The following is a 25,093-nucleotide window of genomic DNA, read 5'->3' on the forward strand; positions in this document are numbered from 1 at the left end:
TAGAGAAGTGAAGTGACTTGCCTAAGGTCACACAGCAGACATGGGGCGGAGTCGAGATTAGAACCCAAGTCCTAATGACCCTCTGGCCCGTGGTCTATCCTCTAAGCCACACTACATGAGGCTCCCAGCCTCAGTCCCCATTTTAGAGATAAGGTAACTGAGGCACAGAGAAGTGAAGTGATTTGCCCAAGGTGACACAGCGGACAAGTGGTGGGGATGGGACTAGAACCCAGGTCTGCTGATTGGCCAGGCCCGGGCTCTTTCCACCAGGCAACACTGCCTCCCTCTACTTCTCCATCTCTCTCTGCTTCTCTCTGTTGGAAAGCACGGAGAGTCCCACCGTCCAGACCAGTGACTTGGGAGGTTTTGTCAGCTCGGAAATGGAAGAGACTCTTGGAAGCGTCAGTGTCAGAGCTGCCCTTTTGTACCTCTAATTAAAGGGACAGAGATTCCCCCTGGGACAGCCCTGTAACCTCGGAATCCACCTCAGTTCAAACACAATCCCCAGGTTCAAACTGAATCCCTACGTGGTCACGGACTCGGGACGTGGCTTCAAGGGGTCCTGGCCTCCCGGCTGGGGAGAATCCCCTCACCCCTCCACCCGGGGGCCCGGCTGTAGCTCGGCTTCAGCTGCGGCCACTCGAGAGAGTCCGGCTGTGGAAGCCCCAGATCAATCAATCAATCAATCAATCGTATTTATTGAGCGCTTACTGTGTGCAGAGCACTGATGAGAAGCAACGTGGCCTAGTGGAGAGAGCACGGCCCTGAGAATCAGAGGGACCGGGATCTAATCCAGGCTCCACCACTTGTCCACTGGGTGTGACACTGGGCAAGTCACTTCACTTCTCTGGGCCTCAGTTTCCTCATCTGTAAAATGGGGATTAAGTCCTATTCTCTCCTACCTGGACTGCGAGCTCCTTGTGGGACAGGGACTGAGTCCAACTTGAATATCGTGGCTCAGTGGAAAGAGCCCGGGCTTTGGAGTCAGAGGTCATGGGTTCGAATCCCGACTCCCCCACATGTCTGCTGTGTGATCTTGGGCAAGTCACTTAACTTCTCTGGGCCTCAGTTCCCTCATCTGTAAAATGGGGATTAAGGCTGTGAGCCCCAATTGGAACAACCTGATCACCCTGTATCCTCCCCAGCGCTTAGAACAGTGCTTTGCACATAGTAAGCGCTTAACAAATGCCAATTATTATTATTATTATCTAGCCCGGCGCTTTAGAATAGTGCTTGGTACATGGTAAACGCTTAGCAAATACCGTTTTTTGTTGTTTTTTTTTAAAAAAAAGATGCCAGCAGGAACAACTCCAGCAGGCTCCCATTGGTTCCAAGGCCAAGGCTGCCCACCCTACCTAGAAGCAGGCGAAGCTAAAGGCTCTTCCCCCACAGTGCCAATTCCAGGAGGGTGAACGCCCATCTCGGGGGTTTGAGTTGGTGTCTGTGATTACAAGTAGCCTTAACAGTCCCTAGATCTCAGCACCAAGAGGCAGGAAGAGGCAAGCTGGCTCCCTATCTATCATCTCCAGTTTACACTCACACACACACACACATACACACATACAACACTGTCTCACTCTCTCTCTCTCTCTCTCTCTCACACACACACACACACACACACACACTCTCTCTCTCTCTCTGAACCAGATCCAGGCAACCAGTGAGCCTCAGAGTTCGTCCCAGTCAAATTTTACCTAATAATAAAAATAATAATTGGGGTATTTGTTCATTCATTCATTCATTCAATCGTATTTATTGAGCGCTTACTGTGTGCAGGGCACTGTACTAAGCGCTTGGGAAGTTCCAGTTGGCGACATCTAGAGACAGTCCCTACCCAACAGCGGGCTCACAGTCTGGAAGGGGGAGACGGACGACAAAACAAAACATTAACAAAATAAAATAAATAGAATAAATATGGACAGATAAAATACAGTAATAAATACGCACAAACATATATACATATATATATATATATATATGAATATATACATATTCATTCATTCATTCAATCGTATTTGTTAAGCTCTTACTGGGTGCCAGGCACCGTACTAAGCACGGGGGTGGATACGAGCAAATCGATTCAGATACAGTCCCTGTCCCCATGCGGAGCTCACAGTCTCAATCCCCATTTTACAGATCAGGTAACCGAGGCACAGAGAAGCGAAGTGAATGACTTGCCCAAGGTCACACTGCAGACAAGTGGTGGATCTAGGATTAGAATCCAAATCCTATGACTCCCACTCTTTTTTTTTCTTAAAAAAAAGGTATTTGTTAAGCACTTATTATGTGCCAGGCACTGTTCTAAGCGCTGGGGTAGATACAAGCTAATCAGGATGGACAAAGTCCCTGTCCCACATGAGGGTCACAGTCTTAAATCCTACTTTTCAGATGAGGGAACTGAGTCACAGAAAGGTGAAATGACTTGCCCAAGGCCACCCAGCAGACAAGTGGCAGAGCCAGGATTAGAACTCAGGTCCTCTGATTCCTAGGCCCAGATTATTTTCACTAGGCCATTCTGCTCCTCAATATAATAATAATAATAATAATAATAATAATAATAATAATAATAATAATGGCATTTGTTAAGCACTTACTATGTGCAAAGCACTGTTGTAAGTGCCAGGGGAAATACAAGGTGATCAGGTTGTCCCATGTGGGGCTCACAGTCTTAATCCTCATTTTACAGACGAGGTAACTGAGGCTCAGAGAAGTTAAGTGACTTGCCCAAGGTGACACAGCAGACATGTGGCGGAGCCGGGATTAGAACCCATGACCTCTGACTCCCAAGCCTGTGCTCTTTCCACTGAGCCATGCTGCTTCTAATCCCACCCAGTGGGATCAATATCCCACCCAGTGTTTAGAAATGAAACATCCTTACCTCTTTCCTTAGTCTCCAAACTTTCCCCATAAGTTTGTCTGAAGCAGTATGGCCTAATGGACAAAGCACAGGACTGTGAGTCAGGAGGTCATGGGTTCTAATTCTGACCCTGCCACTTATCTGCTGCATGACCTTGGGCGAATCGCTTCACTTCTCTGGCCCTCAGTTTCCTCATCTGTAAAATGGGAATTAAGACTGGGAGCCCCATGTGGGACAGGGACTGTGTCCAACCTGATTAACTTGTATCTACCCCAGCACTTAGAACAGTGCCTGGCATGTAGTAAGCACTAAACAAATATCATATTATTATTATTATGAGCACTTAACAAATACTATTGTTATCATTATTATCATTCCGCTGCCGAACCTGCTGAAATGTTTCAGCCTGCACCAAATTCCCCTGGCCAAGAATTCCGTGTGTTTGCCACCCACTTGGGCCAAGTCCTCCCTTCAGTTAGTTTTGCTGCTATCCCCTTCAAGCCTCACCAAGCCTCCCCAAACCTCCTTCTCATTGTGGCGTTTGCTGAACGGCAATTCCGTGTCCCCCCCCCGCCCCCCGACCCTTCACAATTTCGTCAACTTCATCATCATCATCAATCGTATTTATTGAGCGCTTACTATGTGCAGAGCACTGTACTAAGCGCTTGGGAAGTACAAATTGGCAACATATAGAGACGGTCCCTACCCAACAGTGGGCTCACAGTCTAAAAGGCAGAAGCAGAGAACAAAACCAAACATACTAACAAAATAAAATGAATAGATATGTACAAATAAAATAAATAAATAAATAAATAGAGTAAAAAATATGTACAATTCAATTGCCTCACCTCCCCCATTATCTTCTTTCCACACCGAACAGCCCTATCCTTTCTTCTCCATCCCCTCCTCTATCATCCTGGTTGCCCTCCCCGGGCTTCTTCTCCACTTCCATTACCTCTTCCTTTGTATGCAGCCATGAGCCACGGGAGTTGGACGGTTTTAAAATCCCCGCTCCTCTTCCGGACGCCATTCAGTTTCTTGTTGGCTTTTTGGCTACCCCCCTACCCACTAAGCCAACGATCTGAAGAGACAGTCAAAGTGACTCCGGGACCCTTTTCCTCAGAGGTGACTGATAGGGAAGCAGTAGCCATGTGGCCCAGTGAAAAGAGTACAGACCCGGGAGTGAGAAGACCTGGCTTCTAGTCCCAGCTCCACCATGGGCCTCCTATGGGGCTTTGGGCAAGTCACTTCACTACGTCTGTTTCCTCATCTGTAAAACGGGGATTCGATACCTGTTCTCCCTCCATCTTTAGTCTGTGAGCCCCATGTCCACTTCCATTACCTCTTCCTTTGTATGCAGCCATGAGCCACGGGAGTTGGACGGTTTTAAAATCCCCGCTCCTCTTCCGGACGCCATTCAGTTTCTTGTTGGCTTTTTGGCTACCCCCCTACCCACTAAGCCAACGATCTGAAGAGACAGTCAAAGTGACTCCGGGACCCTTTTCCTCAGAGGTGACTGATAGGGAAGCAGTAGCCATGTGGCCCAGTGAAAAGAGTACAGACCCGGGAGTGAGAAGACCTGGGTTCTAGTCCCAGCTCCACCATGGGCCTCCTATGGGGCTTTGGGCAAGTCACTTCGCTACGTCTGTTTCCTCATCTGTAAAACGGGGATTCGATACCTGTTCTCCCTCCGTCTTTAGTCTGTGAGCCCCATGTAGGACAGGGACTGTATCCAATCTGATTAACCAGCGCGACAAATTCTCTTTTAGACTGTGAGCCCACTGTTGGGTAGGGACTGTCTCTGTATGTTGCCAATTTGTACTTCCCAAGTGCTTAGTACAGTGCTCTGCACATAGTAAGCGCTCAATAAATACGATTGATGATGATGATGATGATTGACCTGTAGAAAACAAATAAATTAATTATTATTACAGCTCAGAACCCACCATCAGAGTTTGGGTTTCCCTGAGTACATTTTCTTGCATTTGCTCACACGGAAGTTTCCCTGCCATCGCTCTGCCCCTCACTCATTTTAGTGAGGTTTTCCTACTGTTTCCCCACATCTGCCTGGCATTTCCCTCCCACCCCTCCCCCTCTCCCCCCAAATAATAATAATAATAATAATAATGGCATTTGTTAAGCGCTTACTACGTGCAAAGCACTGTTCTAAGCGCTGGGGGGGATACAATGTGATCAAGTTGTCCCACGTAGGGCTCACAGTCTTAATCCCCATTTTTACAGATGAGGTAACTGAGGCTCAGAGAAGTTAAGTTACTTGCCCAAGGTCACACAGCAGACTTGTGGTGGAGCTGGGATTTGAACCCACGACCTCTGACTCCAAAGCCCGGGCTTTTTCCACTGAACCACGCTGCTTCATAGTTTGGGGACATTTTCAAATTGGAAGATTTCACTGAACACTCCCTCTCCCGAGTCATTCATACAGCTGTTAAGCAAAGCCTGGGAGTCAGAGAATCTGATTCCAGCTCTGTCACTTAACTGTTTTCTGACTTTGGTTAAGTAACTTTACTTCTCAGTGCCTCAGTTTCCTCATCTGTGAAATGAGGATTCCGTACCTGTTCTCCCTCTCATTTAGACTGTGAGCCCCAATTGGGATAGGGACTGAATCTGGCCTGATTAGCCCAGCCTAGTGGATAAAACATGGGCCTGGGAGTGAGAAGGACCCAGGTTCTAATCCCGGCTCTGCCACTTGTCCGCTGTGACACCTTGGGCAAGTCACTTAACTTCTCTGCGCCTCAGTTACCTCACCAGTAAAATGGAGATAAAGACTGTGAGCCCCATGTGGGACAGGGACTGTGTCCAACCTGATTAGCTTTCATCTACCCCAGTGCTTAGAACAGTGCTTGACACGTATTTTTTGAGTGCTTACAGTTTGCAAAGCCCTGTAATAATAATAATAATGGCATTTATTAAGTGCTTACTATGTGCAAAGCACTGTTCTAAGTGCTGGGGAGGTTACAAGGTGTTCAAGCTCTTATCCTAGCCCGTCTGGATTACTGTATCAGCCTCCTCTCCGACCTCCCATCCTCCTGTCTCTCCCCCCTCCAATCCATACTTCACGCCGCTGCCCGGATTGTCTTTGTCCAGAAACGCTCTGGGCATGTTACTCCCCTCCTCAAAAATCTCCAGTGACTACCAATCAATCTGCGCATCAGGCAGAAACTCCTCACCCTGGGCTTCAAGGCTGTCCATCACCTCGCCCCCTCCTACCTCACCTCCCTTCTCTCCTTCTGCAGCCCAGCCCGCACCCTCCGCTCCTCTGCCGCTAATCTCCTCCCCGTACCTCGTTCTCGCCTGTCCCGCCGTCGACCCCCGGCCCACGTCCTCCCCCGGGCCTGGAATGCCCTCCCTCTGCCCATCCGCCAAGCTAGCTCTCTTCCTCCCTTCAAGGCCCTGCTGAGAGCTCACCTCCTCCAGGAGGCCTTCCCAGACTGATCCCCCTCCTTCCTCTCCCCCTCCCCCCTTCCATCCCCCCTGTGTTACCTCCTTCCCTTCCCCACAGCACCTGTATATATGTATATATGTTTGTACGTATTTAATACTCTATTTATTTATTTTACTTGTACATAGTCTATTTATTTTATTAATATGTTTTGTTTTGTTCTCTGTCTCCCCCTTCTGGACTGTGAGCCCGCTGTTGGGTAGGGACCATCTCTAGATGTTGCCAACTTGTACTTCCCAAGTGCTTAGTACAGTGCTCTGCACACAGTAAGCGCTCAATAAATACGATTGAATGAATGAATGAATCAGGTTGTCCCACAGGGGGCTCCCAGTCGTAATCCCCATTTTACAGATGAGATAACTGAGAGGCACAGAGAAGTTCAGTGACCTGCCCAAAGTCACACAGCTGACCATCAGCAGAGCCGGGATTTGAACCCATGACCTCTGACTCCAAAGCCCGTGCTCTTTCCACTGAGCCACAGTGCTTCTCTACTAAGTGCTTGGGAGAGCACACTATAACAGTATAACAGACACATTTCCCGCCCACAACGAGCTTACAATCTAGAAGGGAAGACAGACATTACTATAAATAAATAAATACCAGATATGTATATAAGTGCAGTGGGGGTGGGAGGGGGGATGAATAATGGGAGCAAGTCAGGGTGACGCAGAGGGAGAGGGAGAAGAGGAAAGCAGGGCTTAGTCAGGGAAGGCCTCTTGGAGGAGAAGTGCCTTCAGTAAGGCTTTGAAGGCGGGGAAAGTAATTGTCAGATATAAGGAGGGAGGGCATTCCAGGACAGAGACAGGATGTGGGCAAGAGGTTGGCAGCGAAATTGAGGTTCAGTGAGAAGGTAAGCATTTGAGGAGCGAAGTATGCGGGCTGGGTTGTAGCAGGAGGATAGCGAAGTGGGGTAGAAGGCAAGGTGATGGTTTGCTATAAAGCCAAAAGTGAGGAGTTTCTGTTTGATGTGGAGGTGGATGGGCAACCAACCACCAGACGTTCTTGAGGAGAGGGGAACATGGCCTGAATGTTTTTGTAGAAAAATGATCTGGGCAGCAGAATGAAGTATGGACTAGAGTGGGGAGAGACAGGCAGGGAGGTCAGTAAGAAGGCTGATGCAGTAATCAAGGCAGGCTTGGATAATAATAATAATAATGATTGGAGTAACGTGTTAGCAGTTTGGATGGAGAGGAAAGGGTGGATTTTAACTATGTTGAGAAAGTAGAACCGACAGCATTTAGTGATGGACTGAATATGGGGGTTGAATGAGAGAGAGGAATCAGTGATGATAATAATAATAATAATAATGGCATTTGTTAAGCGCTTACTGTGTGTAAAGCACTGTTCTAAGTGCTGGGGAGGATACAAGGTGATCAGGTTGTCCCACGTGGGGCTCCCAGTCTTCATCCCCATTTTACAGATGAGGTAACCGAGGCACAGAGAAGTTAAGTGACTTGCCCAAAGTCACACAGCTGACAAGCGGCAGAGCCGGGATTAGAACCCATGACCTCTGACTCCCAAGCCCGGGCTCTTTCCACTGAGCCACGCTGCTTCCCATAATGATAATAGCTCAAGAGACAGGAAGGATGGTGGTGCCATCTACAATGATGGAAAAGTCAGGAGGAGGACAGGGTTTTTAACAAATACCATAAAAATATAGATAAACTATGGAGAATGACAAAGGATGTGCCTTGGACTCCGAACCAAAAGGAGACTTAAATTCTGCTCCCCTAGCTGCAGTCCCTTTTCTCTTTTCTGTCATCAGTTCCTTCTCCCCCTTTATATTCTTAGATGGCGAGACCCTTGATGGTCAGAGACTCTGCTTAATTCCTGGGTATTCTTTCCCAGCACTTAGTACAGTGCTCTGCACCTAGTAAGCATTTAATAAATACTATTCCTACTACTAGTATTATTACATGTAGTTTTCTATTTCCCAAAATGGCAGTTTATCGCTCTCCTTTTGTTTCCTTTCTTTTAATATATTGCCCCTCAGGTCAGGAGAGTCCCTCTAATCCCATGATGACTGTCTTTTTAAAAGCTTTTCATGTGGGACCCATTCATTAATTCATTCAATCGTATTTATTGAGCGCATACTGTGTGCAGAGCACTGTATTAAGCGCTTGGAAGTACGAGTTGGCAACATTTAGTGACGGTCCCTACCCAACAGCGGGCTCACAGTCTAGAAGGGGGAGACAGACAACAAAACATATTAGAAAAATAAAATAAATAGAATAGTAAATATGTACAAGTAAAATAAATAGAGTAATAAATCTGTACAAACATATATACAGGTGCTGTGGGGAGGGGAAGGAAGTAGGGCGGGGAGGATGGGGAGGGGGAGAGGGGAGACCCAGCTAAGGGATTTTTCAGAATCCAAGAATATTGTGCCCACTGGTTCTCCACATGCTTATGGAGCCCGTCAAAGAATTCTAGTGAATTGGCGAGTCATGATTTTCCCCTAAATTGGAAACCAGGTTGATTATCCCCCCAAAAAAATTAACAATAGGTTCTATTAATTTTCCAAGTTTGAAAATGAGACTTATTGGACCATAGTTCCCCCAAACCGCCTGTGTTATAGATGAGAATTATAGTGTGATCTAGGACTGTGGCCATTTGTAACGATAGGCTACAGAAGAGTTGGGTAAAATGTGGTCCATAGATCAAATCTGGCCCAAGTGATTGGCAAGGCAGGCCTCCCTTTGCCACGGCCCTGGGAGCTATTTGAGGCAGGCTTGGGGACAGTTAGGCCTTGGGTGAAAACTGCTTTGGCTCCCTAAACTGCCCCACCTCCCTAGCCTATTCTTGACAGTGGCAGACAGAAGTGTGACCTTCCGTAAGTTAGGAAAAGACTTCAAATGGCCCTGTAGCCCAAATATCTGCCCAGTTCTGTGTTACCTTCTTTTGCCCGAAGTTTCACAACTTCACTGGCTAATTCTCTTTCTTTCTTTTTTTAACGGTATTTGTTTTTGTTGCTTGCAATGTTTCAAGCCCTGTTCTAAGCACTGGGGTAGATACAAATTAATCCGGCCAGATTCTTCCCCTTTTAGACTGTGAGCCCACTGTTGGGTCGGGACTGTCTCTATATGTTGCCAGCTTGTACTTCCCAAGCGCTAAGTACAGTGCTGTGCACACAGTAAGCGCTCAATAAATATGATTGATTGATTGATATAGTCCCTTTCTTACAGTCTAAGTAGGAGGGAGAATGGGTAATAATAATAATGATGATTGTGGTCATTGGTAAGCGCTTACTATGTGCCAAACACTGGGTTATATAGAAGATAATCAGATCCCACATGGGGCTCACAGTCTTAAATGGGAGGGAGAACAGTCGTTTTTTTTTTTTTAAGGTATTTGTTAAGTGCTTACTCTGCGCCAGTCACTGTATTAAGCATTGGGGTCTAAACAAGGTAATCAGGTTGGACACAGTCCATGTCCCACATGGGGTTCACAGTGTTAATCCCCATTTTGCAGATGAGGTAACTGAGGCACAGAGAAAGTGAAGTGATTTACCCCAGGTCACACAGCAGACAGGTGACAGATCTGGAATTAGAACCCAGGTCTTCCGCCTCCCAAGCCCGCGCTCTATCCACTAGGCCTCACCGCTTCCCCTGATTCTTCTGATCCCAGTGACTGGTTCACATCTAGTTTGTCATATGTAGCAGACAGTGGTGATGTCGCTAATTAGACCTACATATTCATGCGTGAGCCTACACTCATCATCATCATCAGTCGTATTTATTGAGCGCTTACTGTGTGCAGAGCACTGTACTAAGCGCTTGGGAAGTCCAAGTTGGCAACATATAGAGACAGTCCCTACCCAACAGTGGGCTCACAGTCTAAAAGGGGGAGACAGAGAACAAAACCAAACATACTAACAAAATAAAATAAATAGAATAGGTATGTACAAGTAAAATAAATAAATAGAGTAATAAATATGTACAAACATATATACATATATACAGGTGCTGTGGGGAAGGCAATATACTTATATATACTTATATATACATATATATATATATACTTATATATACTTATACTTATATATACTTATATATACTTATATAAGGTATATATACTTATATATACTTATATATACTTATATAAGGTAATGTTAAATAAATATTGTATACATATAAGTATATGTATAAGTATATGTATATACTTATATATGTGTATATATATATAAGTATATTCCCTTATATACTTATAAGTATATATACTTATATATATATACACACTTATATATACTTATACATACTTATATACGTATATGTATAACTATATATAAGTATAAGTATATATATACTTATACTTATATATACTTATATATATATGTATATGTATAAGTATATATAAGTATAAGTATATATAAGTATATATAAGTATATATATACTTATATATACTTATACTTATATATACTTATATATATACGTATATGTATAAGTATATATAAGTATAAGTATATATAAGTATATATATACTTATAAGTATATAAGGGAATATACTTATATATATATATACATATATATAAGCATAAGTATATACATATACTTATACATATACTTATATGTATACAATATTTATTTAACATTACCTTGGGTCTCAGCTGATCCGGAAAACTCCGTCTGAAGCTAGGCTCCACCCATCTAATAGTGAACTTACCCTTTGCTGTTCTCAAATCCTTTTCACTTCAATTCCCACCCTCCGTTTTGCCCCGGCCAGTTGCGCAGCTGGGTCTGTCTGTCCCAGTGGTCCCGCCACCCTCTGAGATCCAGACTGTGACTCACCAAATCCCAAGGACAAGGTGGCCCTGAGCTGCAAGAAGCTTGGGCAGTCTGTGCGTTTCTCTATCAATCAATCAATCGTATTTATTGAGCGCTTACTCTACCTGCAGTTCTTGTCTCTGACTCTCTTTTCATTCATTCAATCGTATTTACTGAGCACTTACTGTGTGCAGAGCACTTTATCTCTCTCTCCCTGTTTTCTTTCTCCACTATCTCTCTGACACGCTCTCTCTCTTAGTGTTTGCCCCTCTTTCTCTCTGTTGTTTCTTGGCTCCAGTGTCCTCTCTGCTGGGGAAGCAGCGTGGCTTAGTGGAAAGAGCACGAGCTTTGGAGTCAGAGGTCAGGGGTTCAAATCCTGGCTCCGCCAGTTGTCAGCGGTGTGACTTTGGGCAAGTCACTTAACTTCTCTGTGCCTCACTTACCTCATCCGTAAAATGGGGATTAAGACTGGGAGCCCCCCGTGGGACAACCTGATCACCTTGTAAGCTCCCCAGGGCTTGGAACAGTGCTTTGCACATAGTAAGCACTTAATAAATGCCATCATTATCATTATTATTATTATTACATGGTCCTGACCTCGGCAGTCCCAGAGGACTGGCCTGGAGCCGCATTGTTCAATACCTGATTTGTATTTGCAAATCAAGGGGGATGGCCCTCACCCCTGGAATATAACCCTAATCTGCCACACTGCAATTTGGGAGGTACGAAGCGGGTCTTTGGGTGGGCAGGGGAGACTAGGGTTTGAGGTGGGTTGAAAAAGTGACCCCCGCACGGATTCTCCCTCATCGCCAGGTAATCTACATTGGCCGCGACCCTCGGGATGTCCTCGTGTCGCTCTATCACTACTCCAAGATTGCCAGCCAGCTCAAGGACCCTGAGAGCCCAGACCAGTTCCTGCAGGATTTCCTTAAGGGCGAGGGTGAGGGGGGAAGTGATGGGGGAGGGGGCAGGGGAAGCCGGGTTGGGGGCATGGGGGAGAAAGAGAGAGGTGGGAAGGACAGATGGAAGGAGTTTGGGATCACGGGGAGGGAACACGTCTATCAACTAGATTATATTGTACTCTCCCAGGCACGCGCTACAGAGCTCTGCACACAGTAAGCGCTCAGTAAATACCACTGTTGGATTGATTGGGGTGAGCGAGACGGGGAGACAAGGGGAAGCGATTTGGAAGAGAGTTGGGGAGAGGGATGGCAAGTGAGAGATGAGAAGAGGCCAAAAGTGGGACGGTAGACATGGAGGAGATAATGGAGAGATGAGAGAAGGGAAGATGAAGGCTAGAGATCAATAATAATAATATTGTTGGTATTTGTTAAGCGCTTACTATGTGCCAAGCACTGTTCTAAGCGCTGGGGAAGATACAAGGTAATCAGATTGTCCCCCGTGGGGCTCACAGTCTTCATCCCCGTTTTACAGATGAGGGAACTGAGGCCCAGAGAAGTTAAGTGACTTGCCCAAGGTCACACAGCAGACAAGTGGCGGAGCCGGGATTTTAACCCATGACCTCTGACTCCAAAGCCCGGGCTCTTTTCACTGAGCCACGCTGCTTCCCCAGTGATAGTATCTATTGAGCACCTACTGGATGCAGAGCACTGTACTAAGCACTTGGATGAGAATGACAGAGGTAAAACCATCCCTGCCCTCAAGATGCTTACAGTCTAATGGGGGAGACAGCCATAAACTCACTTAGATAAGAGGGAAAAGAGGGTGGAGAGATGGAACGGTGAATAAATGAGGCTTCATCAACTGGTGTGCAAAAGTGCAGAGGTGGCCATTGGTGGGGATGGATGAGTCCCAGGGAGAAGAAAACAAATCGGGGAATGTCTCCCCTAGGAGCTGGGATTTCTGGAGAGATGAGGAAGAGAGGGATGTGAGTCAAAGGCAGTCCCCTCCCCGCTTCAGCTCCAGACCCTTGATCCAGCTGGAACTGATTTGGAGTGGAAGAGAGGATGACTGTGGAGACTGGAGGGAGGGAGGGAGGTCAAGGTCAAAGGTCAAGGGATGGGGCTCGGAGGCAGGGAAGCCAGCTCCCCTGACCCTGCTCCCTTGTTCCCCCCAGTACAGTTTGGCTCCTGGTTTGACCACATCAAGGGGTGGCTGCGAATGCGGGGAAAGGACAACTTCCTATTCCTGACCTATGAGGAGCTGCAGCAGGTCAGAGGCCCAACCCCTCAACTCTGCCTCCCCCCGCCCCCCCAGCCTCTGGGGGCCATCCCTCCCACAGCTTTCCCAGCCGGACTCCCAGAAATCCCAGCTCTCCGACGGGACCTTCGAGTTTTCAAAATGGGGGCTTTCCGGCCCGGGAGCTGTTTGAAGCTTGTCGCCTCCCAGTTCTCATCCCCCACCTAAAATCTCTACCCCTGCCTTATCACGATGAAAAGTCAGCCCCTGTGCCACCCTCATTAGCCTCTTCACTCACCCCTGTCCGTGACTTTTCTTAGAACCAGGAACCCAACCTTAACCCATCCATCCTCATCTCATCCTCAGCACTGCCATCCCTCTGACCTTTGGCACTGCTTGGACTGGGACCTTAGACATGAAATCTGGCCTCATATTTCTTGGCCCATACCCTAGCCTGACCCTTGCCTCCCCCTGAGCACTGTCACTTGGTTTTTCAAGGTTCCCAATTCGCCTTGCCCTATTCCCCCCCACAGCCCCTCTCCCCCAACACACACACACACACAAAAGGAAGCAGGATGGCCCAGTGGATAGAGCACAAGCGTGGAAGTCAGGAGGACCTAAATTCTAATCCCAGCTCCGCCACTTATCTACTGTGTCCAACCTGATTAGCCTGTATCTACCCCAGCACGTAGAACAGCACCTGACACATAGTAAGTGCTCAACAAATACCATTTTTTTAAAGAAAAGGTCAGTGTGAAGAGTGGGGAAGATATTGGGAGTGTTTCTGCAGGAAGTTGCCTCGACTCCTCTCAGGAAACTAGTTGTCCTAGTCCCTATCCTCTGGCGCTTCCCCTTCCCCAAGGGTCCCGGAGTCCTCCTCCTCCTCCAGGGCTTGCCTGACCCCATCGAGCTCTCTGTCTGTGGGTGTTTGTGCCCCTGGCGCTGACCTGTGACCCTCCTTCAGGACCTGCGGGGAGTGGTGGGGCAGGTCTGCAGGTTCCTGGACCGGGAGCTGAGCGAAGCGGCGTTGGCCTCAGTGTTGGCCAACACAACCTTCGGAGCCATGAAGGAGAACAGAATGAGCAACCTCACGCTGCTTCCTGCCGTGCTGCTGGACCACACACGCGGAGCCTTCCTGCGCAAAGGTCAGAGGGCACGGTGGGCTGGGAAGGCTCAGGTCACGGGTCAAGGCTCAGAGCCCCCTACTTCAGTGTAAATGCCCCGAAATGTCAGGGCTCGACTTGATTTAGCCTCTTTGGGGTACATTCGCCAGCTAGATGTGTCTCAGCCAATAAGAGGGGTCGTATCGGGAGGAAGGAGTGAGGGAAGAAGGGAAGAGAGGAGGGATGAAGAAGCCGGCCGACCTGAGAACCCTCAGGACCGGCTCCCATGGCCCTCAGCCCCTAAGGCCAGGATCCCCGAGGTTTGGGACCCTCAGCTCCATGTCTGGCACCCTGGCTGCCGGGCCTGGAAGCTGCTGAAGTTCCAGAGTCCTTCCATCCCAAGTCCCACCTGAGGTCCCTCACTACAGGCCACTACCGGACCATGGGACCATCACAACCCACGCCCGGGACTGGAGGCACAGGGGCAGCAAACTCCCCTCCTCCTCCCTTCCTCCATCCCATACCCCTTTCATCGGTTCCTTTGCCCCGTACACGTGGCGGGGCAGTTGGAGAGAGATTAAAGATGGGGTTAGACTGAGCCAAAGGATGAACTTGGGAGAGGGGCCCCATACAGGCGGGGCCGTGATTGGAGGAATCTGGGAGGGGCAGACCGTGACGGGAGGAGCCAGGGAGAGACGGACCGTGATGGGAGGAACCCGGGAGAAACAGACCACGAAGGGAGGAGCCCGGGAGAGATGGACTTTGACGGGAAGAGCCCGGGAGAGATGGACCGTGATGGGAGGGGCCCAGGAGTTGTTGGCAAGGAGAGGGCAGAGCCCTGCAGGGATGTAGTGTCGGGAGCAAGAAAGGACGAGTGGGGCTGGGGCTTTTAAGGGCAGAGTGTCAGGGGAGCAGGTCCTGGACGGGGCGAAGCGTCTACCCCGGTGCTGCTGGGTTTGAGCCGGGAGAGGAGTCCAGAGACCGAGGAGGGGAGGCCTTTCACCCGATACTGGGAAAACCCCAGAGGAGCCAGACTCGGGTCCCTGCTGCTTCCCCGAGGCTGACCCTGGCTGCCACCGCCCCTTACCCCCTCTCCTGGCCCCAGGTATCTGCGGTGACTGGAAGAATCACTTCACCGTGGCGCAAAGCGAGGCCTTCGACCGCGTCTATGGAGAGAGGATGAAGGGGCTGGAGGGCGCCTTCCCCTGGGACCAGGACACCCGCGACCCCAACCCAGAGCCGGACCCTGAGCCAGACAGCCCGCCCAGCCCCACCCCGCTGGGCCTGTAAACCGGCCAATAAACGGCACCTGCCCCACCATCCGTCCACTGGGCCCTGGGGGAGGCGCCCCCTCTGCGGCGGCGAGACGCGGGGGTGGGTGGGGGGAACGTGTCCCAGAGAGCCGGGGGCAGCGGGGGGCCAACCATGCCGGTCATCCGGGCCTAGGGCGGAGTCCGCATCCCATCCCACCACATGGCAGCCAGGAAGGCATCCTGCCCCAGGCCAGGAAGGATGTGGCGGGGAACTGGTTGCGGGGTGGGGCGGGGATCCGGGTGGTACACCCTCTGGACCCCGAGTGCCACCAGTGAGACGGGGGCAGACAGACTGGGGGCTGATGGGGGGCAGGGATCCGAGGGAAGCATCAGGGTGGCATTATCTGGGCGTGAGAGGACGCGAGGGACTTCCGGTCTGCAGGCCCCGCACCGGGGAGCGTGGGAAGCCACCTGAGCTGGGGCCTCATCCCCGGATCCCCCCCACCCGCGGCCCTCCGGGGCTTTACGAAACAAGGGAAGCGGGTGGAGGGCGGGTGAGTCAGTGGGTGACGCGCCCGCCCCGGAAGGCCCCGGGAGGATGGCGCTCTGGCCCAGCCCAGGCCCACCGCCGGCCCAGCCCTGGTGGGCACTCAGGTGGGTGGTGGGTGGGGGGCTTTAGAAAACCAAGGGCGAGCTTTAGAGGCGGGGGACAGCACTGCGATGGCTCCAGGAGCATTCAAAGGGAGAGGGAAAGGGAACTACAAATGCTTTTAATACACCAGGGAGGGGAACACCTGTGCCTGACATGACGCCTTCTCCCAATGGTCCCGCCCCAGAAAACCTCAGCTCAGTCAGGACCACCGCCTCCCACCCCACCCCACCCCCGCATTCTGTCCACTCCCACACATTCCTTCCGGTCGCTGTGCCTCAGGCTCCCAGTTAATCCCAGTTTGTCCTGCCTCTTCCTGGGTGTGGGTGGATGGAGGAGGCCCCTGCCCCGTCACCCCTCCACCCACCCAGTTCAATCCAAGGGCTTCCCGGCTCGGCCCCAGAAACTCATATCCGCACCCAACCGATGGCTCAGCCCAGCCAGCTCGTGGCAGCGCCCAGGTCCTGGCCCCTGGGAGCCTCGCCAGGTGTCCTCAAGACCGCTGGGTGACCTCACGGTCCCCGGGAGCCTCTCTGGGTGATCTCTCGGCCCCCAAGAGCCTCAACGGGTGACCTCATGGCCCTTGGGAGCCCTGCTGGGCAACCTCACAGCCCCGGAGGGCTCCCATTGCCCTCGGCCAGTCTAGGGCCCCCGAGCGTGCCTTGGTCCAGTTTCGGGATATCATCCCCGCATCTCTACCACCTCGCCCATCTGCCTCTGGTGTCTCTCTGGGGTCTCAGCGGCGGTACTGGCGGAAGTTGGCGGGCCGGGTAGGGCCACCCCAAAGCGGGGGGAGGGGCTGGACCTCCTCTCGAGGGGGCCCTGCTCCCCGCTGCCTCATCAGCGCCATGGCCGGGGTGTCCCGGTGGCCCCAGGTCAGCAAAGCCTAGGGATGGGGGAGGGAGTGAGCATCCAAACTCCTAAAGTTGACCCTTCTTAAACCCAGCTTCCCAACCCTCCCCTTTCCCCAAAATTCCCACACCCCTGGAAACCAAGGGACCCCAGTTCCCACTGGGCCGCCTGGCCTCCATGGCCCCTAGATCCCCTCACCCAGCTCCCCCTTCCTCCCTTCAGTGAAGAGAGAAGTGGAGGCAATGAGCAAAGGAAAGGGGGAGGTGAGGTTGGAGGTTGAAAAGTAGGAAGGGGTTGAAGATCGAGGTCTCTGAGAAGGGTGAAAAAGAGCAGGAAAAAGGAGGAGGGAGGTGCTGGCCGACTGGAGTCAATATTTGCCAAGGGAGGATCAGGGTACCATCTGCAGGGGAAGAGCAGAGAGGCTGCCTCCCCCCAACTTCCCCTGTACCTCCCTTCCCTAGCCCCCAGCCCCCACCCCCTTTCTCCCTCTCTCCCCCATCCCTGCCCCTTCCCTCCTCCCTTTCTCCTCCCATCCTTGCCCCTTCCTCCCACCCCCTCTCACCTCCTTGGTTCTTTCCCCCTCCTGGTCACTGGAATCGGACAGCTGGGAGAGGCGGCTCAGGTCCCATAGCGAGCGACTAGGCCGGGTAGGGGGGGCCGGAGGGTTGACGTCTCTGCTGTACGCTGCGTAGGATGTCACTGAGGGCTGGGCCAGTGGGGAGGTTGCCGGGGGGAAGCGGGTCCAGATCCCCTGACCCCCTGACCTTCCTCGGGCCTTCGAACGTGCGGCAGGCGGCCAGACGATGGCGGATAGAGTCGTCTGGAAGAAGGATGGCTGGGGGACTTGGGCTCGCCGTCCCTACTGGAGATGGCGGTCTCCGGGCTGCTGACAACACGGATGACTTTCCAGGAGGCAGGTTTCCCTGGAACGTGACTTTGGAAGATGGGGGTCGCGGGGCCTTCGTTGGAGCACAGTGGGGAACGAAGGCAGTCACTAGGGGAGACCGGGGTCCAGGAGCCATTCCCTTTGATCCAGGAATCGGTCTCCCCGAGAACGGGCCGTGGCCGGGCGGCGGCGAGGACGTCAGCGGCTGGACGACGGGGACCATAGTGCGGCGCTGAGTGATGCGGTGGGGCCTGGAGGAGGCCAGCTGCACCCCATCCAGCATGCTGAAGTAGGAGCTCGGGGGCAGGGCAAGGGTTTGGAAGGGCGTGGGTTGGGCTGGCAGGGGGTAGGAGGCGGCAAACAAGGTCCGGAACTCGTGGTCAAAGGCATTGGCAATCTCCCCAGTCAGCAGAGTCACTAGGCCCCGATGGAGCCGGGAATCGCTCCACGTGAAGCTGAGGGAGGATAGAGGGTGTGGGAGTCCTGCATCCAGATTCAGAGCCTGGAAGCCCCCCTTGGCAACCTCATTTGCTCGGTAGGGACACACCCCCAGATCCACCCTCCGGCCCCGAGACCCTGTTTCTTTCTCTCTCCTAGTTCTTTGAGCTCAGAGGTCATCCTCATCCTCACCAAGCTTGAATGATTGATGAATTCCCAGTCCTCCCCAACCCCAACACGGATATCCTGCCTCCCGGGTGGCCCCAGTTGCTAGGAAAGGGTGTGAGACAGAAGCTGGGCCTTGCATTGGTTAACTTGGGAGAAGCAAGGATGGGATGGTCGGGGCTGAGCCTGGAGTCCCGTCTGTGACCTCAGCACCATCTGTGACCTCAGCCTTAAGGCAGCCAATCGGAACTCGCTGAGAGCTCTGTGAATTCCCGTTCGTTTTCCCTGGAAGAGCAGGGGAAGGGACCCAAGGGGTACCTTTTCTCTTCCTCCAAGGAGACTGTGGGTCTAGGCTACTAAGGACGGGAGCCAGGAAGTGCCGAGGGAAGGAGCAAAGGGAGAGAGGGGTGGGTAGATCTGGCCCAGAGCCAAGGGAAGACAGAGCTAGTGGGGCAGAGTTTCCTGCCTTGGGATCATACCCAAGTGTGACAAGAATCTGATTAAATTTTAAGAGACTGGAAGGGAGATAGCCAAAAGTCTCCAGGACCTAGAGGATCAGATACCAAGCTACTCTGGAGGGTCCAGATCGAGAGGTTTCGATCAAGAGATCGGAAGATCAAAGGAAGTCTCCAAGATCGAGAGACCAGCGGATCGGAGGAGGACTGAAAGCCAAGTGTCAGAGATCGAGAATGTAGAAATCCAGAGACTTCTGGATCAAAAAAATTAGAGAGAGAAGGAAAGAAAGGGCACAAGGGCAAGGGTCACTCAGAGAAACTTTAAGTCAAAACACTTCAAGAGTCAAGGACACATGCGCGTGTGTGTTTTGAGGCAAGGGGTGACAGACGGAGTAAGAGACTGACGACGCCTGATGACACGGAGATCAAAAGACTGAGTGACCCCAAGCCCCCAAACCAGGGGGTGGTCACAGGCCACCAAATTCGGGCGTCTGAAACCATCTCAGAGCCGAGTGATTGGCCATCACGGCAAAGCCTGAAATCAGAGTGGTCCCCCCGTGGCGTCCCCAAGGGATATAGAAGTGAAGAGTCGGTGCCCACCAGGGTCAAGAGGCTCTGCTGAGGGAGAGGAGGATGGCCCCCAGGCCCCTGCTCCTGTTCCTGCTCGCCCTGCTGGCAGGGCCCACCTCGGAGAAAGGCTGCCTTTTCTGTGAACTCACGGATGCCCAGCAGTGCCCGGGCACACTGATGCAGTGCGCCGAGGATGAGGACTGCTTCACGGGCCACGGGGTGGCCCTGGGCGTCTCGCTGATCTCCAACAAGGGCTGCGTCCGGGCCACCAACTGTGGCAAGGAGCAGCCTGTGATCTACATGGGCGTCACCTACAGCCTGGTCACTGCCTGCTGCCAGGGAGAGCTCTGCAACGCCGCGGTCCCCCGCCCCGGGCCCGGGGGTCTCGGGGCTGCCCTCCTGCTGGGTCTCATCGGGCTGTTACACCCCTGGCTGCTTTGACCGCCCCTTTCCTCCCAACCCCCCGATCCTATTAAAGTGTCCTGAGGGAAGACGATCTCTGGGGATCGTGAAGTGGGGGAGAGAAACCCAGGGTTCACGGGTCTCGCAACCAGGTTTGGTGATGGGGTGGGGGGTTCCATGGGTGATGAAGTGGGGACCTGGGGGGGTTTTGGGCTCTCTATTCCGGAGGGGGCAGCAGGCAGGTGGGTAGAGGACGAGGTGGGACTCCGAGGCCTCAGTAGGCCCCGATACCAGGGACCCTTTCTCTCTAGCTACCGGGCAGCTTCGGGTTCCCTCAGGGGAGCAGGACGGATACCTGTAGGATCCGGTGATGACCGTGTCTCCATCCAGCAACACAAACTTCTCCTTCAGATCCCCGCTCACCTGCTTTCGATGCCGGCTCTGGAAGGTGCAGCCACGGACCACCCGCACCTCCAGGTTCTAGCGGGGCAGGGTGGGAGGGGTCTCAGAGGTGGGGCCGGAGCCTCCCCAGGCTGGAGACCTTTCCTGCCCCCCTGGGAGGAAAGCCAGGCCGTTCCCGGCTCTCAGGACTGCCCTCCCACTTTGCTTCTCCCCAGAATTAGCCGCAGCATAGAGGTCCTACCACATCCACCGCGTCAGGCCTGGTTGGGGAAGCGAGGCGGCTCGGGGTGTGGGAAGTGAGGGAGGAAGGGGAAGAGTGTGGGGAGGGTGGAGGGGGACTCGTCCAGGAGTACCTCAGTGGTCTGAAAACTGAGGCCAAGCTGCTTGGCCAGAGCCAGGAAGGCCGGGAGGTGCTGTTGGCAGAGGAGGAGGTAGACGGGGACCCTCCGGCGGGTCGCTGTCCTGTAGAGATCCAGGAGCAGGTCAGGGTCCGTGAAGATGTCCATGGCCACGGCCACTACCTGCAAGGGGTTGGGGAAGGGCCGATAGGACTCTCCTCTCTCCTCCCTCCCTCCCTCCTCGCTTCCCAGTCCTCCCCGCTGGGCCGAGCCCCGCCTCGAGCACCTCATCGTCCCTCAATTTCTCCCCATCCCACCGCGGGCAAGGGTGCCGGCCCCCAGAGAGAAGCTTGGGCCAGGATCGGGGGACGGAGGAGGGCTGAGGGTTGGGAGGGCTCCCCACCTTGCTGGCCTCCTGGATCGAGGTCCTCAGCAGCTCCTTGATGGGCGGGTCCCCTTCGGCGGGGGGGTGGGTGTAGAGCCGGGCCCTGCTGATGCCCTTCCAGGAGGAGTCCTCCGGCCACCCGAGCCCCAGCTCCGGGGGGGACTCCTCCGTGCAGCCCGGCCAGTAGGTCAGGCTGTCCCCGCCGGCCCCCTCCCCATCACACCCCTCCTCCTGGGGCCCCTGGGGCCTCCAGTCCTCGGTCGCAGCCTCCAGGCCCCGGGCTTCCTCGGCTCCCAGGAAGGGCACCATCCCCTCCCGAGCCACGAAGGCCCCGTAGCCCGTGGCCCCCTCGCTCAGCAGGACCTCCAGGGCCAGCCGCTGCCCCTCCGAGTAGCACGAAGCCTCCCGCTCCCCCAGCCTCGTCCTAGCTCCTCCTTCCCCATTCTCCTCCTCCTCCAGGGCCGCCAGCTGGGAGGCTGCCATGTTGGGGCCTGCGTCTCCCTGCCCTCCTGTCTCTCCTACCACCCAAGGGTCACCACTAAGAGGCCGACTCCACCCGGCCGGCCCGGGTCAACAGTGCCAGCCACCAAGGCTTCCCTTCCTCCACACGGCAGGCCCGGCTCCCATCTGCCTCCAGCTGGGCAGCTTCCTGTGACCCTCCCACAGCCCCCACCTGGTTTGCCCTCTGTGCCAGGCCCCGGGCCTCCCCTGCTTTTACCAGCTGGAAGCCCGGCTCCCTCTGACCCATTAAAGCCCTCTGCTCCTCGATAGAGAGGACGGTCCGATGGGGATCCCCCGCTCGGAGCCCCCTCTCCCTGCCCTGGGGCTGCTGTCCTGAACCCCGGCCTCGGACCCCACCAGCCCCACTCCCAGGGGCCTCCCTGTTTGCCCCAAAGAGGCGAGGATGGGAAGCTGGAAGGATGGAGTCCTGGGGGAGAGAGACAGAAAAAAAAAGCCGCTGAAAAGTGACTGTCACAAAGTCACTGGAAAGTGGTTAGGGACTGGAGTGGGCTTTTTGACTCAGGGCCCCCCTGAACCTTATTTTCTTTCTTCCACTTCCTCATGATCAGCCAACCGCCAACCACCTGCTTTCTTACTTCTCCAACCCTCGCTCCACTCCCAGTTAATCACTTCACCGGTTGGCCTATTTCAAGTTGGGAATGGAGGGGGTCGGGGGGAAGGGGAAGCGGCATGGCCCAGTGGATAGAGCACGGGCCTCAAAGTCAGAAGGACCTGGGTTCTAATTCCAGCTCTGCCACTTATCTGCTGTGTGAGCTTGGTTGGGCGAGTCTGTTCATTCTAATCACTTCTCCGGGCCTCAGCTACCTCAACTGTAAAATGGGGATTAAGATCACAAACCCCACGTCGGACAGGTGCTCGTTATCGTGTATCTACCCCAACGTTTAGAACAGTGCCTCGCACATAGTAAGCGTTTAAAAAGCACGATTAAAAAATGAGGGGAAAAGGGATTGGGGGGTAAGGAGGAGGGGACTCTGGGCTCCTGGAGGGGATCATGGCAAGGACGGGGGTGGGCAGGGAGTCTGGGGAGATGGGGTCTCTGGACTTCGGGGGAATTGGAGCCAGGGAGATTAAGTTCTGGGGTGCAATGCGGGGGATCCCTGGGTGTCCAGCTTTCATTGCAAGGAGTTTCTCACCCTCCCCTCTCTCCCCTCACCTGCTCTTCTGGACCCTCAGCCCAGGGCCTCAGACACCTTCTCTCCCAGCAGTCCCATTCATTTGATCCGAGAAAAGTGAAGCCCTGGGAAGGGGTGTTTCTGGAAAAACCCAACCCTACAGAGTAAACAAGGCCAACAGGGAAGAGAGGGAGGGGAGAAAGGAGGGAGGGAGGGAGTGGAGAGGGGGCAGCAGAAATGAGAAGCTGACCTGTTTTCTTCTCAGTCTGGGGCTCAGTTTCAAACCCAGTTTGGAGTGGGGGAGACAAGACTCCAGTTTGCCCCAGTTTGCCCCAGTTACCTTACTGTGCATCAGGCTCCTTTGCCTGGGGCCACTCCCCCCTCCTCCTCTGACCAAGTCCACATCCTGCCCAGTATAAGCCTTTGTTTGATCCCCTCTCCCCCACCCCCCAACATCCCAGTCAAGGCTTTCTCCATCCCCGGTCCTTTTCCTCTCTGAATAGTGCGGCGGGGGAGGGGGTCAGGATGGGGTGAGGGGGAATGTAGGGACCAACAGATAAGGGTGAGGGGCCCCTGCTCCTTTAAGGCTCTTTGTGGGTGGGGCCAGGACGAGGTCAGCCGGGGAGGGACAGTTAGAAGGAAGCAGGTGAGACTCACACACCTGATACCAGGATGCTAGAAGGTGGGGAGGTGAGCAGGAAGCTGGCAGGCTGAGAGATTTGGGGGCCCGGGTGGGTGGGGTGGAACTGGCAAGTCCAGGATGGGGGTCTCAGAGAGGGGGTTAGGCTGGTGATGGGGCGCAGAAGCTGGGAGAGAAAAAAGGGGTAGAAAGTGGCCAGGTGGGACAGGCTGCAAAGCTTCATTCATTCACTCATATATGAGTGCTTAGTGTATGCAGAGCACTGTACTCAATCAGTCAATAGTATGTGAGCACTTACTGCATGCAGAGCACTGTCCAAAGTGCTTGGGAGAGGAATAATAATGATAATAATAATATTCTGGTATTTGTTAAACACTAACTGGGTACCAGGCACTATACAAAGCGCTGGGGTGGATACAAGCAAATCGGGTTGGAAACAGTCCCTGTCGCACATGAGGCTCCCAGTCTTAATCTCCATTTTACAGATGAGAAACTGGGGCTCAGAGAAGTGAAGTGACTTGCCCAAGGTCACACAGCAAACAAGTGGCAGAGTCAGGATTAGAACCCACAACCTATTGACTCTGAGGCCCATGCTCTATCCGCTAGGCCATGCTGCTTCCCATGTACAATATAGAATAAGTATGTTCCCTGCCCTCAAAGAGCTTACAGTTTGGAGGGGAAGACAGACATTAAAATAAATTACCGATATGGACATTTATGGACAATTACCATATGGACATATTGACAATGACTCTCCCCTCCTTAAAAGCCTTTTTTTGAAGGCACATCTCCTCCAGAAGGCCTTCCCTCACAAAGCCCACCTTTCCTCTTCTCCCACTCCCTTCTGCGCTGACTTGCTCCCTTTATTCATCCCCCCCCCCCCCCAGCCCCAAAGTAATTATGTGCCTATTTGCCATGTATTTATATCAATTTCTGTCTCTCTCTCTAGACTGTAAGCTCATTCTGGGCAGGGAAGGTGTTGGTTTTAGTTTTATTGTACTCTCCCAAGCACCTCACTGTACCTCGTTCTCACCTGTCCCCCCGTCGACCCCTGGCCTGGAATGCCCTCCCTCCACACATCCGCCAAGCTCGCTCTCTTCCTCCCTTCAAAGCCCTACTGAGAGCTCACCTCCTCCAAGAGGCCTTCCCAGACTGAGCCCTTTTTCTTCTCCTCCTCCCCAACCTCCCCGCCCTACCTCCTTCCCCTCCCCATGACACCTGTATATATGTTTGCACAGATTTATCACCCTATTTTACTTGTACATATTTACTATTCTATTTATTTTGTTAATGATGTGCATTTAGCTTTAATTCTATTTGTTCTGACAACTTGACACCCGTCTCCATGTTTTGTTGTCTGTTTCCCCCCTCTAGACTGTGAGCCAGTTGTCGGGTAGGGCCCGTCTCTATCTGTTGCCGACTTGTATTTCCCAAGCGCTTAGTCCAGTGCTCTGCACACAGTAAGCGCTCAATATAATTGAATGAATGAACTTAGAACAGTGCTCTGCGCACAGTAAGTGCTATGGGGCCAAGGCTGGGTTGAACATCAAGTGCTTAAAGTGTGCAGATCCAAGTGCATGGGTGGCACAAAAAGGAGAGGAGAAGGCCTCTTGGAGGATATTTGAGTGTTAGGTGGACTTTGAAGGTGGTGGTCTGTCAGATGTGAAGGAGGAGGATGTTTCAGGCCAGAGGGAAGACACG

General features: G+C 52.7%; 3 protein-coding genes across 6 annotated transcripts in view; 2 read left to right on the plus strand and 1 right to left on the minus strand.

Annotated features, from left to right (window-relative positions):
- The window catches only part of SULT2B1 (sulfotransferase family 2B member 1), a 37,822-nt gene extending 22,189 nt beyond the window's left edge, over positions 1 to 15,633 (plus strand). For all 4 annotated transcript variants that reach the window (XM_038753065.1, XM_038753067.1, XM_038753066.1 and 1 more), the window contains 4 exons: positions 11,895 to 12,021; positions 13,159 to 13,253; positions 14,185 to 14,365; positions 15,429 to 15,633. In XM_038753065.1, the coding sequence (XP_038608993.1) occupies positions 11,895 to 12,021; positions 13,159 to 13,253; positions 14,185 to 14,365; positions 15,429 to 15,613 (588 nt within the window). In that variant the 3' untranslated portion in view covers positions 15,614 to 15,633. The remainder of the gene's footprint in view (positions 1 to 11,894; positions 12,022 to 13,158; positions 13,254 to 14,184; positions 14,366 to 15,428) is intronic.
- Positions 15,634 to 16,415: 782 nt separating this feature from the next.
- On the minus strand, positions 16,416 to 21,601 carry FAM83E (family with sequence similarity 83 member E). The gene is given in 6 exon segments (XM_038752985.1): positions 16,416 to 17,111; positions 17,640 to 17,732; positions 17,734 to 18,418; positions 20,349 to 20,473; positions 20,749 to 20,916; positions 21,137 to 21,601. Coding segments are annotated over 6 exon segments (1,686 nt in total). The 3' UTR covers positions 16,416 to 16,961.
- On the plus strand, positions 18,855 to 20,074 carry SPACA4 (sperm acrosome associated 4). Its single transcript, XM_038752986.1, has one exon. It carries the CDS (start codon positions 19,655 to 19,657, stop codon positions 20,030 to 20,032), a length of 378 nt encoding a protein of 125 aa, XP_038608914.1. The 5' UTR covers positions 18,855 to 19,654; the 3' UTR covers positions 20,033 to 20,074.
- Positions 21,602 to 25,093: the final 3,492 nt, after the last annotated feature.

The sequence above is a fragment of the Tachyglossus aculeatus genome, chromosome 10 (genome assembly GCF_015852505.1).
Source record: "Tachyglossus aculeatus isolate mTacAcu1 chromosome 10, mTacAcu1.pri, whole genome shotgun sequence".
NCBI lineage: Eukaryota > Metazoa > Chordata > Mammalia > Monotremata > Tachyglossidae > Tachyglossus > Tachyglossus aculeatus.

Coding starts and splice junctions, on each gene's coding strand:
- SPACA4 (XM_038752986.1), top strand. CDS start 19,655: ATGGCCCCCAGGCCCCTGCTCCTGTTCCTGCTCGCCCTGCTGGCAGGG.